The sequence below is a fragment of the Hydractinia symbiolongicarpus genome, chromosome 1 (assembly GCF_029227915.1).
Source record: "Hydractinia symbiolongicarpus strain clone_291-10 chromosome 1, HSymV2.1, whole genome shotgun sequence".
In the NCBI taxonomy this organism is placed as follows: domain Eukaryota; kingdom Metazoa; phylum Cnidaria; class Hydrozoa; order Anthoathecata; family Hydractiniidae; genus Hydractinia; species Hydractinia symbiolongicarpus.
Window position 1 is genome coordinate 10,956,858 of NC_079875.1, and position 12,462 is coordinate 10,969,319.

At 32.6% G+C, this 12,462-nt stretch overlaps 1 protein-coding gene across 1 annotated transcript; it reads left to right on the forward strand.

The window, feature by feature from the left end:
- The first annotated feature begins 8,937 nt into the window (after window positions 1-8,937).
- LOC130638291 (PSME3-interacting protein-like) lies at window positions 8,938-12,325 on the forward strand. Its single transcript, XM_057446993.1, has 6 exons — window positions 8,938-9,172; window positions 9,785-9,880; window positions 10,169-10,293; window positions 10,853-10,986; window positions 11,361-11,461; window positions 11,876-12,325. The coding sequence occupies exons 1-6, from the start codon at window positions 9,079-9,081 to the stop codon at window positions 11,974-11,976; spliced, it is 651 nt and encodes a 216-aa protein (XP_057302976.1). The 5' UTR covers window positions 8,938-9,078; the 3' UTR covers window positions 11,977-12,325.
- The last annotated feature ends 137 nt before the right edge of the window (window positions 12,326-12,462 follow it).

The following is a 12,462-nucleotide window of genomic DNA, read 5'->3' on the forward strand; positions in this document are numbered from 1 at the left end:
TTAACGGAGAAAAGTGTCCTACTGATAAAGGTGTTTTCTCTGTTCTGGTAAATTACAATTTTGGGTTCCTTTGAAAGTTTATTTCAACATTTATCGATTAAACCGAATATAAGGTCCTAATTTTGTCGTCAAAATGACCTGTCCCAAAAGCCATAGTTCATGGATGTATTCTAAAAATAAAATTCTTAGGATACTGTATTTATTGTTTCATTGAACTAAGTGTTGCTAGTGTAAACTCAGCTATAAATATATTTGCGATTCCATGTTACACCACGGCAGAAAATCGTGACAATAATTGTTATGTTTATCTTTTGACTAATTTATTTATTTAACATCACCCATAGTTGCTACACGTGGGCTAACATGGCGATGAAACAAAACAAAAAAGAGCATGACACAGGTATACTTTCACGTTTAACTCAAAGACGATAGGTTCTTCTAAGTCGTAATTACATGTTACAAAAAATAAATTCCTGGCAGGACGGCTTACAGGATTTCTAACATGTGCTTTGATTATTTTTTCAACCCTTTAGGCTATGTTTCTCCTAGCTATACAATGCAAGTGGACTCGTGACACCCTAATAGCCATTTGACCACAGTTTTTGATAAAAAGAACGCGCCGAAACAGGTTAAGCAAGACAAATAGGCTAGATGTCTCTCTTAACTCTACCCTATAAAGATTTACAACTGTACTAATTAGAATCAACTTAATGTTAGTTCGTGAGATAGCTATTCGGCGTGTAATCATAAGGTTTTATGTTCGGGTCCTCCAACACACTTTAGGTGTAGTGTTGTCACCGCATTTAATGGCTTGTGGGGCAATCTAACAATTTAGAGCAATGCTATACGTATCTCCGGCGGTAAAGTAACAAAGTCACAGTAGAGAGGGGAGGAAGAGCCAGCCATTAAAATAGAATCTCGAAAGACTTCTAAAGTTTTCAGTTCGACAGTTTGGTTTTAGTTTGCCGAACATAAACAGTAAACAAGTCCTACTAACAAAATTGCTGCTATAGATGAATTTCGAAAACATTTTATGCTTGCAAAATAACAAAACGGCCGAAAAAAATAATATTTTAGTATAAAAAGTAAAAAGATTCACACAAAATAATCACATAAAGTTGAAAATAGATAATTATAAGCCAAACTTAATTCGATAACTGTTTGTTGATTTAACAATATATATCCAAACAAGAAGCGCGGGCCAAGTAAATTTTTTTTGTCGCATTGTATATTTTAGTAAAAACTTCGGTAGTCTTGTCGCCCAAACGTTTTTTGACCAATAATGCCTTGAGCCCTTATCTGTTGTCGAAATTTGGTTACTTATTTAAAAAATGGAAGACTAATCCTGTTATTGATCAAATTGTGCGAAAGATATTTAGAATTTAAATTAATGTTTGCAAGGATTTATTTCCTTTTTTGGGTTAAGGGAAATTTCCTTTTGTAGCCCCCTTAATTTTTCGGTGGTCTTAATTTTCTTATTTTTTAATCAGTAGTTCCACATTGCGTTGCACTCAACAAAATATATTGCTTGGATGAGTGATTGTTGTCTACTACGGCATTAGGATACTCGTTTCTGGAATTGCATGTTTCTTAAAATTTGAGATTTTTTGATGTTTTGACTTTAAGATCATATTCATCATCATTGAATTGGTGGGTGTAAAAATTTTTAACTTTATCTGACGTGTGAGAATGTGTTTGGTGGTGTTAATGTTATGAAGATCTTCTTAATTTTCGATTTGTACTAATATGCTTTGGTTTCAGGCAGAGGTGAATTAGTATAAAATTAAAAAAACTGTTTAAAGTTTGTTTGTTTGCTGTATGAATCTGAAGATATCACATTTTATCAAATTTCATGTGAGGATTTCAAAAATTACATTTTTTTTTTTTTTGCCACATGGGCTGCTACCACTAACCTGACGCTTTTCCTCTATAGTTAACTCATGTAGATAAAATTTACATTTTGTATCTTGACGATGGCCTTAAATTCTACAAACGAGTGAATTAGGTTTTTCTGCTTGTTTGAGCTGCATTGTTCGCTGAAATTAGTTTAGCAAAAAGAGTCCCAAAAGTCGATATTGGTAAGAAATCACTTGTTGAAATACACTTATCGGGTAAAGATGTCTCTTGAAGAGCATGTTACATAACAATATAAGAAATATTTTCTGTTATATCAACATATTTTATTTGTTTAAACAGTTTAACTTACCTGATGTGTTTGTGGCACTTTCAACTTCGTTAACCAAAACAGTTATAAAACTTGCCACAAAAATCAGTTGGGAGGTAATGACATACTTCATGACGGTAAATAAAAAGCTAGCTACAGGAAATGCAATTCAGAAATGAAATCATCAAAACATATGCTCCCTCCCTTTTTTAGTTCAATACTAAACATCGCGCGCGTGTGTGAGAGTTAATGCTGAATAATCTGTAATCCTAAATACAAGCACTTAGGGTGAGTTTACACAAGCAAGCACTCGGGAAAAGTTTACCAATCCGAATACGAGGGAGATGCTTTTTGTCATCCCTATTTAGTTAACGCTGTTTCTAGTAAGATTGAAGTTGTTATTGTTGATTTATGTTGACGCGAAATTTTATGTTTGCACTCGAATATTTCGGCAATGTATGAATATTCCCCTCGTATATTTTCCTCATGTTTTGTTTCTTTATTTTCAGTATTTGGTATATATTTTTAAGGTTTTCATCCTGATTTACCTACAATCTGTTTAGATCATGCTGCATTATGGGTAAGCTGACTGTAAAGTCAGAACGAAATTCGTACGCGTTTCAAGGCCTGGATGCTATGTTGAAAGACATGATGGTGGAACATTTTGACGGAGGCAATAATCCACAACTTCTTCGTGCTTGTTTTGAGAAGCCTATACATGCATTTCGGACTGTTTACCTCTACGAAGAAGAGACATAGTCAACGCAAATGAATGGTAATTTGTGTCTAAAAAACTGAAATGCCTTTTGAACCCAAATGAATGCCTTGAACGCTTCTTTCTTTCTTTTTTAGTACTTAATCGATAGTCGCATACTAAAGAGAAATCTTAATGTGAAATCTTAATGTAAAGTTCTGGAGGAAAAGAAAAAATTGATCCACATTTTATGTGGCAACGGCTTGTTAGGTTCCTGGTTCATAATAAAGAAATTTTGTTCTTAAAAAATATTTTAAAGAAGAAATAAATAAATAAAACTAGACCAAACAAAATTTCTGCTTTTATTCTTATTGAATGAGTGAATAATTAAACGAATAAATTAAAACAAATGGCCGAATTTATTGTAATATCTATAAAAGCTTTTATTTTAGCTGCATGTAATTCTTATGGAGTTATATGGCTGAAAGTTGTGCGCGATTGAAAATTTTTAAGAATTACTCTATCTTGAGTTTCAGGGAAATCTTTAAACACCTTACTCCCTAATCTACTAGAGAAAACCCTAACCTAGCAAGCAGAGGAAAGCTGAAACTGAAGTTGTTAGTAAACAAAACTTTACGTGTGATATTTATTTGTTTACAAATTGCAGATTTCGCACATTTAAAGTTCGAGATGTTTTCTTTTCTAAAATGACTAAACATTTGTACAAATAAGATATTATTGTTTGCCTAATAACACTTGCATATTGTTTCAAACAGTTTATTCAGATCAAATATGCAAATAATTATTCAAACACATCCTAAACAAACTATCGTCTGTCGTCTTGACCTGGCTTATGCACGTTTTTAAATCGAGGTCTGGGGATGAAGTTGTACCATTTCTTTTCTTACGTTTAATGCAATTTTAATTTCAAAGGTTATAGATAAGTTGGCAGAGAGCTGTGCAACGATTGTGTTTTTAGCTAATCCCAGCTAGCAAGAAACTCCAATCACGTGACGAAAAGCCATGTCAAAGTAGTGTAGCGCAAACCGGATTTTTCTCTGACACTTTGGATTTAACCATTGTTAAAAACGTGATTTGTAGAACGCAGGGAACAATTTTATCGATCTTACAACTTTGGTAGCATAATAAACGCAAACCCAAACAACTGGGGCTGCAACTGAAGATTCTACGCAAACTTCTTGGGATTGCAACATAAGTCACCCAAGTCTATTCTTCGCACTCTTGCGAACTTCCCTAGCTTTCATTTGCGTATTTTTTGCTGTATAATAAAGAAGAGAAGCTTTAAGGACAGGAATTTTCGCTCTTCTGTGAAAGTTTATATCTTGAGAGTCATTATTAATAGTTAAAAAAGGGACTTGTTGAGCTATAATATTTCCTTGCAACATTATTCCTATTAGAAAAAAGTGATAATGTCAATACAATTTTCAAAGATTGCTTTCCAATAACTGGTAAGCAGCCAACTGGTAGCCTAGTGGTAGAGTGTTTGCTTCGGGAGGTCTTGGGTTTAAACAACGGCCAAGTCATGCCAGAAGCTATAAAAGTGTGAATCTATCCTTACTGCTTAGCGTTTAGTATGAGAATAGGATTGATACTTTAGGCCGTTGTTTAGTTCGAAACGATTTTGCTTCCTACTGATCTGTAACGCTCCAAGAGCTCATAACGGATTTTGTTATCCAGTTTCCCTCAAAAGGTTTAAAATATAAGGTTAATGGTTGGCATAAAGGTAGAAAAAAATGCTCAGATAACTGGATAGTGATGAAATTAGTCCTAAAACTAGAAACTATTTTCCCAAAATTTACAAATTTAAATTTTTGACATTAAGTGCGTTATTGTTACGGAAGTATTTTATCACAACAGCTTTTACCCGTATTTTCTAGACGTAGACCAAAGTAGACCAAGAAAGACCAAAGTAGACCAACGTAGACCACTATATATTTCGACAAAATGGCCGAACTTTCTTGATAATTTGCACATCGTCAACAGGGTGCTATGAAATATCAATGTAAAAATACTTGACCAAATTTGCAAAAGCAAATCTAGGTCAGTCCATCATTTTTTATTTCCTAATAAAGCTACTTAAAGTGTTATTGAGTATACCCTATAATTTATATGGCTATTTTTTTGTAAGTTTGTTATTAGGAAATTTTAAAAACACCAATGTGACAAACCGTCCAGGTAAAAGAGCCAGCCAGATAAGCAAATTTATTTTTTATAAATTTTGAAAAAGTTCAAGAAACTTAGTTGCGTACTCACAGCTATATAAGTTTCCTACGGCCTAAAAGCCACGTATTATTATTATTTAGGCAAATCGACGGTTTTTCTTTAAAATTACACGCTATTTCGTGTGTCTGAAGCACAACGTTTTTTTTCTTTGGGACAAACAGACAGAATACGGCTATTATTAAGGATACTAATCGGTAGTACCCATGCACCGGTTTAGTTTATCATGACTTGGTGGTTATGGAGTTTGCTTTGTCATCACGTGTTCCATGGTTCAATCCACAGCGCAGACATGTTTAGCAAGTGCCTTAACACAGGACCTACATGTATAAAAGTGTTTGTAACACTAAAGTGGTTAAAAAATAAGGCGAATTTTCCCTCCCTTTATATATTGTAGCATAATATCATAACCGCACAGATACAGAAAATCGGTATTATTATTATAGAAACTAGTCGATAATGTGTGGAAAAACCTACCAGAGTTAGCCCCGGTACATATTTTGCGCATCGATATTTCGTGCATCCTCATTCGCCTGTCAACATGAAGAAATGAATACTCTTACCGTAAGTAAGGCCTAGATAAAGATGCAGTCATGTTATCCACAGCCATTTTATATGTCGCATTTCGTGTTTTCGCAGCACGATTTTCTTCTTGTGCAGAGGCAGAACACGGCTATTATAAATATAGAGATGGATATATTTGCTAAACTCGTGCTTTGGTATTAACAACCATTTACTCCGCAATGAAAGCAATCAAGTGGTAAATTTTAGAAAGGGGAAGGGCTTTATCGTGTAGGTTTTTACGCCCAAAGTATCATCACCAACAAACACGTACGGTTACAGCCTCTTTAAGTTGAGCGGCTTATTTAATTTGTACTAATAAAACGATACTAAAAGTCTTTTTGTAATTTGAAAAAAAATATTAGAAACAATGCGGTGCTTTCTACGTCAAGTAAAATTTGGAAAATTTTAACTTAGTTCAAACTTAAGTGCGTCTTCTTCTATTCCCTTACTGTTAACTGTGGTTTAATACATTCCTTTTGAGGTAAAAGGTTCCAAATTACACTACATGTTTCATTGATAATGTTATTGACGGTTGCTGGGCTCATTTTATGGCGCTAGTAGCTTGTAAAACATCAGTCACAAGACATCGCAACGTAATTCCCTACTTTCCTGTGGACAATAGGTTTCTTCATTTTTGTTTTTTAGTTATATGAGGACTTTATACACTAAAGCACTTTAGACGTGCGGATGAATACGGAAATAACGAAAGAAGTATTTGAAATCGTGAAACTGAATATGTCGTAGCAACATTATAAATTCACCGTTTTTTAATTGGTCTCCGTATATTTCCATACCCAAATTTTTCCTTTCATTTTCATTTTTAACTATAATGAAATGTTTTCTTAAGCAAATGTCTGTTTCGCTTTTTGATGCTGTTTTTTGATTTGACGCTTTTTTGTTGGTCATGTGGAGATTACCATTACCTGCTCCTTTTTTTGACCGTCACGACATATTCCGCACGGTCACAGGATAGTCCGCCTAGGCGATATGAACAAGAGAAAGCACACTTGAGCTTGTTGACCCATCTTGGTTTTAAAAAAGTTCCACTCCCGTTGCGCCAGATTGAGGCCATCTTCTAAAAACAACATTTAAAAAAGTGCTGATCGCCAGCATTTCTGCTTTAAAATCATAATGGCGCTAATAATGGTGGAATGGGTGCATGGTGCATGGTGTAGTAATAGCTAGTTTTCAGAAAGTATTTTGAATGTGAATCATAATATGGTTGGTGAAGTTGAAAGTATTCTGACGTGGCCAGCTAGTTCATAGTCTAGCCTGAAATTTTTAGCTTCGCTGTCTAGTTTAGTGTATATTTGGGAAAACAAAATATTACTTTGACACTTGAATTGTGTGTGTGTTTAAAAAAGCCACCAATTATTACAAAGAATTTAAACTTCAGGCTGAATGGCCAAGCAGTAAATATATCTGAAAGTGCATATATATCTGGTGTATATTTAGGTGCTTAGCTAACTAATGACCTTTTAAAAAATATAATTCCTAACATTTCATTTTACGCTGTTTTATTCAACAAAACATTACGCAAAAGAAATCGTGCATAAAGCTATTGTTGTTAAAAAAATTTCATGCACTTGTTTTTTTTGCTTATTAAAAGCTTGTAGCTATAAGCCCTATATGTTTACTCACAAAATTTGATTGCAAACCGACATACAGATCCCAAGTTAGTTATGAGTTCGTCAGCAAAAAATTAAGAGGCATGGGACGAGCAAGCGAATGTCATTTTGGCAAGAAAATTATGTTAATCAATTATCCTTTATAATATCTATGCATTGATAAAGTTTGAATGCACACCCCTTACCGGTCTAAATTTACCGATGAAAGGAAATGTCCAAATTTGCTATTACTGAAATATGACATCATAATTCATCCAGCATAATTAAATCTGAAATTCTTTAAATGTGAATATCTTAGAACAAAAAGAGCTTTTTAAAAAATTTAAAAAGACTTGTTAGCTAACTTTTTAAGCTCTATAATATAAGTCCAACATCATTTTATACCTCGGGTTCCCTTTAATGTTTTTTGCGCAGTCTTATAAGAAAATTAAAATTTAAGTGTAAAAACGTTTCACGGAAATAGTTTACTTGACAATATTTAAAGTTGTTTCGTAACATTAAAATTATTTTTATTCATACCGGAGGAGGGTGTTACGACATGCGTATTTTACATTGTTTTAATTATTTTTCTAATATCATTGAAAAAGATTTAATGATATTAACTATTTTTCCTAATGGATATCAAGAAATTTAGGATTTTAGCAAGCAGCGTAATTTTAAAACATATATTAATTATAACGAAGAAGGGTGTTACGACATACATAATCTTTTTTTTACGAGATGGGATAGGAAAATGATTGTTTGTTGATATTTTTATTACCTTTTTTATTGTGAAAGTTAGGGTCGGGTGGGCCCAAAGAACACCTAAATAAATTAGAGTCTAAACAAGAAAAAATTTTATGACAACGAAAATATTTTTGATCTAAAAACAAACAAAGAACAATTATTCATATTTAATTGCGTTATTCTCTCATGACATTAATTAGGTGATTTTTATATTGTTTAACCCTTTTTGGTCCGGGGGGAGCGGGGCGGATTCCGCTCCCCCGGTCATAGTATGTTTGAAAAACCCCTGGAAGGAATAAGGTTAAAGATGTATCATGACGATCACGATATGGATCGCGAAAGTCATGATGCATCGTGAAAGTCGACCCAATGATGGAACGCGACTTTCACAATGCTAAAAAAATTTTACTATAGCGACAACATTATGAATTGTACGTGACGCGCTTGATATGCGATCCACAATGTTAGCTGTCCTGATTCCAGTACTTCCAGTACAAATATATGGGATATTACTGTCAATTTCAATTATTTAAGTTGTAATTATTTAAGTTGATTTTCTTTTAAGACAAAATTTCAAACATAGTCAAAATTAAAACTAACTTGATATTAACGTCAAACCCTTACCAAAACAATCATTATCTTGCTACATCATATGATTATTATTATTATTGAATTTTTTTACCCAGGATAGCCTCTTCAGTTCCTATTGTTATCAACTAGGGTCCTGCAGAGGTCCTAGCATATTTAAAGCTCCCATTTAGGCTACGAAAGTCGTGCAAGCACAGTAATAGCTCAACTAGACAACCGCCTAAGATATAAATCCTATTCTTAGGCTGAGTGCTAAGCAGAAAAAGTAGATTCACACTTATAATCTCTAGCTCGGCCTGGGTTTTTAACCCAAGACTCTACAACAAAGCTGCCAGTCTGTATTTATATGAAGTTTATTGGGTCTTGTTGTTTCTCTGTAATTGATAGGTGTTTTGAGGGAAATTTACTTGTAAATTACAGGCTATTAGTTATGAAGCATTTTTTATTCTAATGTCGGTTTGATTTCAGTGAAAATGAATAGGTTTGTAACTGAAGCTGAGGTAGAGGAGACAAAAAAGAAAAGAGCAGAAGAATGGGAAAAAGCACGAGCTGCTGGTCGTGAACTACGTAAGTTTCTACATAGAAAGTTGTTAATTCTGTATGTATGAACACAACATTTCTCACACCTACACATATGTCATACTATTTTTAATAACAAATATATAATGTTTTTTACAATAAAAGAATTAAAATATATAATTGAAGAAACTTTGTAAATTGTTTTTAGTAGATAATTTCTAGTTCACAACAATAAAATAATTCCTGTAACAATCAAATTAAGACATTGCCAAGCAGATCAACTGATTCCCATAATGGTGAGGGCGTATATCAACATTGGAAATCCCACTTTAGTAGGACCACAAGCATTTAAAGTTGCTTGTAAAAAATTAAATATCATGTTTTGATATCTACACAAACATTTGTGTTGAAACTTTGATTAATTTGATTTCTTGTGCTTTAAAATAACCCTTGCATCATTAATGATGCCATTTATTGGTGTCACTTATTTGTTTGTGCATATTAAACTTTTAATTTCACACTTTGTTGTTTCTACTAATCAAGTCAATTTTAGGCTTCTTCCATATTCATTTTCTTTTGTAGAATTTGTTTTGTGATCCCACTGTTCAAGCAAACAAATTTTAAAATTGTTATTTGTATGAACACCAGATTTTTTTGTAGCAAATGAAGAACCTCAAGATTTTCGTCCTTTGTATGAGCGGTTAAAGGAACAAAAGGATAAAAAACAAGAGGAATTTGAAGACCAACTCAAATTTAGTATGTGCTTAGTTCAGTAATGTATAAAAGCCGTTTTCTGAGGGAAAATAATTGTTTGTTATTTTCTTTGTTACCCTCTTTGTTGTACCACAACTTTTTTCAGACCAGTTTGAAATTTTATTCTTTTGTCAATGGTTTGGAAGTAAAACTTTCTTTGCTGTGACAAAGAAAGTGGAAAATAAAGTGTCCTAAATTGTAGCTCATGTGGTACTCCAACAAGGTTTAAGACTTATGTTCTTGTCTCACAACTATATGTTTAGTGTGTGTATATCTGTGGATATTTTTTAGAAAATATGATTTACAAAGGTCTAAATGAAGAAGATGCATCATTCTTAAGTACAGTTGCCAAAAAACAAGCCGAACTTGACGCAAAACGATTCGATAACGAATCTGAAGAATTACAGGAATTCAGAGTATCTTTTTAATTCTTAGAGTGTAATTTATTGATCAGGAATACTGTTTGCTCTATTTTTACTTCTTAATTTCAAAAAAAAAACTTAAGGTAAAATATTTATTTGGTTCAAACTGGATTTCATCTGCATAACGTTTGAAATATAAATTTACAAAACCAAAAAGAGCTATAGTTTTTTAAATTCATTCAGAGGACTTTTAATCTCCACTTTATAATGCCTCTTTCCTCCAATAAGTATTAACTAAATGCATTGTTTGTGATATACAATAGTAAAAAAAGGTTAAATTGTTTGCTATTGCACAGCATCCTTAGTACAAGATAAAACAGTTATAATTTTATAGTCGTAAAATTAAGATGCTTCACATGTAGTTCTCAGTAGAAGTCATGTAATCATGTAGGCTTGTCAATTATGACCTGTGTTGCAAAAAAAATTAGCATACCGTTCGCCTGAGAACTATTTTATGATATGCATTTTTCACGAAATCTTATCCCTGATTTTTGAACCCTAAACACTGAGAACTTTTTTAAAAATTTATATCTTTAACTGTTTTTGTTGTTATACTGCACGTGAAAGTGTTGCAAATGAAGGAAAGAACCTGTCAACAAATACAAAGAAACAAAAAATTTCGGCAGATTTTGTTGCTAAAGGGAAAAGTCAAGCTTCACTTCTTTCTTCATTGGTTGTCAGGAAAAGGTGATATATGTTTTATTACCACAGTTGAAGGGGTCTCTAATATCTGTTTCATGAACTGTACGATATAGCTTTCTATTTCAGTGTAAAAAAAATTTGCTTTGTTTTTTAATTAAAATAAAATTTTAGTTAACAATTACTTTGCAATGTTGTTAGCTGCTATTTTGCTACCACGTGTTATTTTTTATCTTTTGCTAAGTGGAGTGAATTTTCTCTTTGGAAATTATCAAATACGGGAATGAATTACAGCGAGTCTATATATAAAATTATTGGCTCTAATAGGCGCTTAAAGTGTGCTGACTATGTCTTAAGATTAGTCTTGAAACCGAAGAAATTAATTATTATGAATATTAACTGTAATATTATTTATGGTACAGGAAGATTTCAAAGGACAATGAACCAACTGATCCAAATAAATTGAAACAACAACCTGATGATCAAGGTGATAATAAAAAGAAAAAGGATGAAAAGGCTTTTAGTATGTGGAGTACCTGTCTTTACTGTCTTTACACAAATACTTGTGAATCTATTAACCTTTTTAATTTTTTAAAAATAAGCCTTTACGAAAAAATGACAAATTGCACCATTCACACAAAAAAATCTCTAAAATAAAAAGTATAATTAACTTTTCACCTGGTGACATTTTTAAGATATCCTACTAATTTCCTTTCTGTAATTTTCTTAAACATCGATTTTACTGTTAAGAATCAGGAAAATTAATCTGGCCAAAAAAAAATAAAAATTCCTTTATGAATCTTCATGAACTTAGGTACCTAAAAGTAAAGTTAAAAGTAAACCTTTGTTCTTTTTCAAGTCCTGCAAAAATTTTAAATTTTTTTTTTTAAAAAAATCTTTATAACGAGCATGTGAGCTTATTTTTATTGTTTCTCAGGTGATGTAAAGGAAAGAGAAGGCAATGCTGAGATAAAGAATAAAAAGCCTGTTCTTTGTTTAGCAGATTATCCTTCCAGCTCTGATGACGAAGGAGATTGACAATTCAGCATTCCTCTCATTTTTCAAGACAAACCTTCTATTGAAACTGTTTGAAGCGTTTGTGGAAAGTAATCCTGATTGATCTCACCAATGAATTAAGTGCCATTAGTTTTGTGAATTTGTACAGGTGATGTACAAAGAAACATACTAAAGCAATGAAAAACATGGTGCTGGTTTATTATCCATTATGGAATAATGACTTGTTCATACTTGTTCTCACAGCTTGCTGTTTGTAGCATGTATACTCTGCATTAGACTGAATTGAAAATACTGCTCAGTTTAACATCCACATGTAAAAGACTTTAAACGATTTATGTTTATTGCAACAAAAGAAATTTTAGTTCGGTTTCCTTTGACTCATTTGTTTGTGTTTATTCTGTCACATGTATTTTTGTAATGGTACCTTGAAAACTGTTACACACAGGTTGTCCAGAAACATGGAAATTTCTGTAATTGCTTGTTGTGAGATTAGTTTGTTTCCAGGGA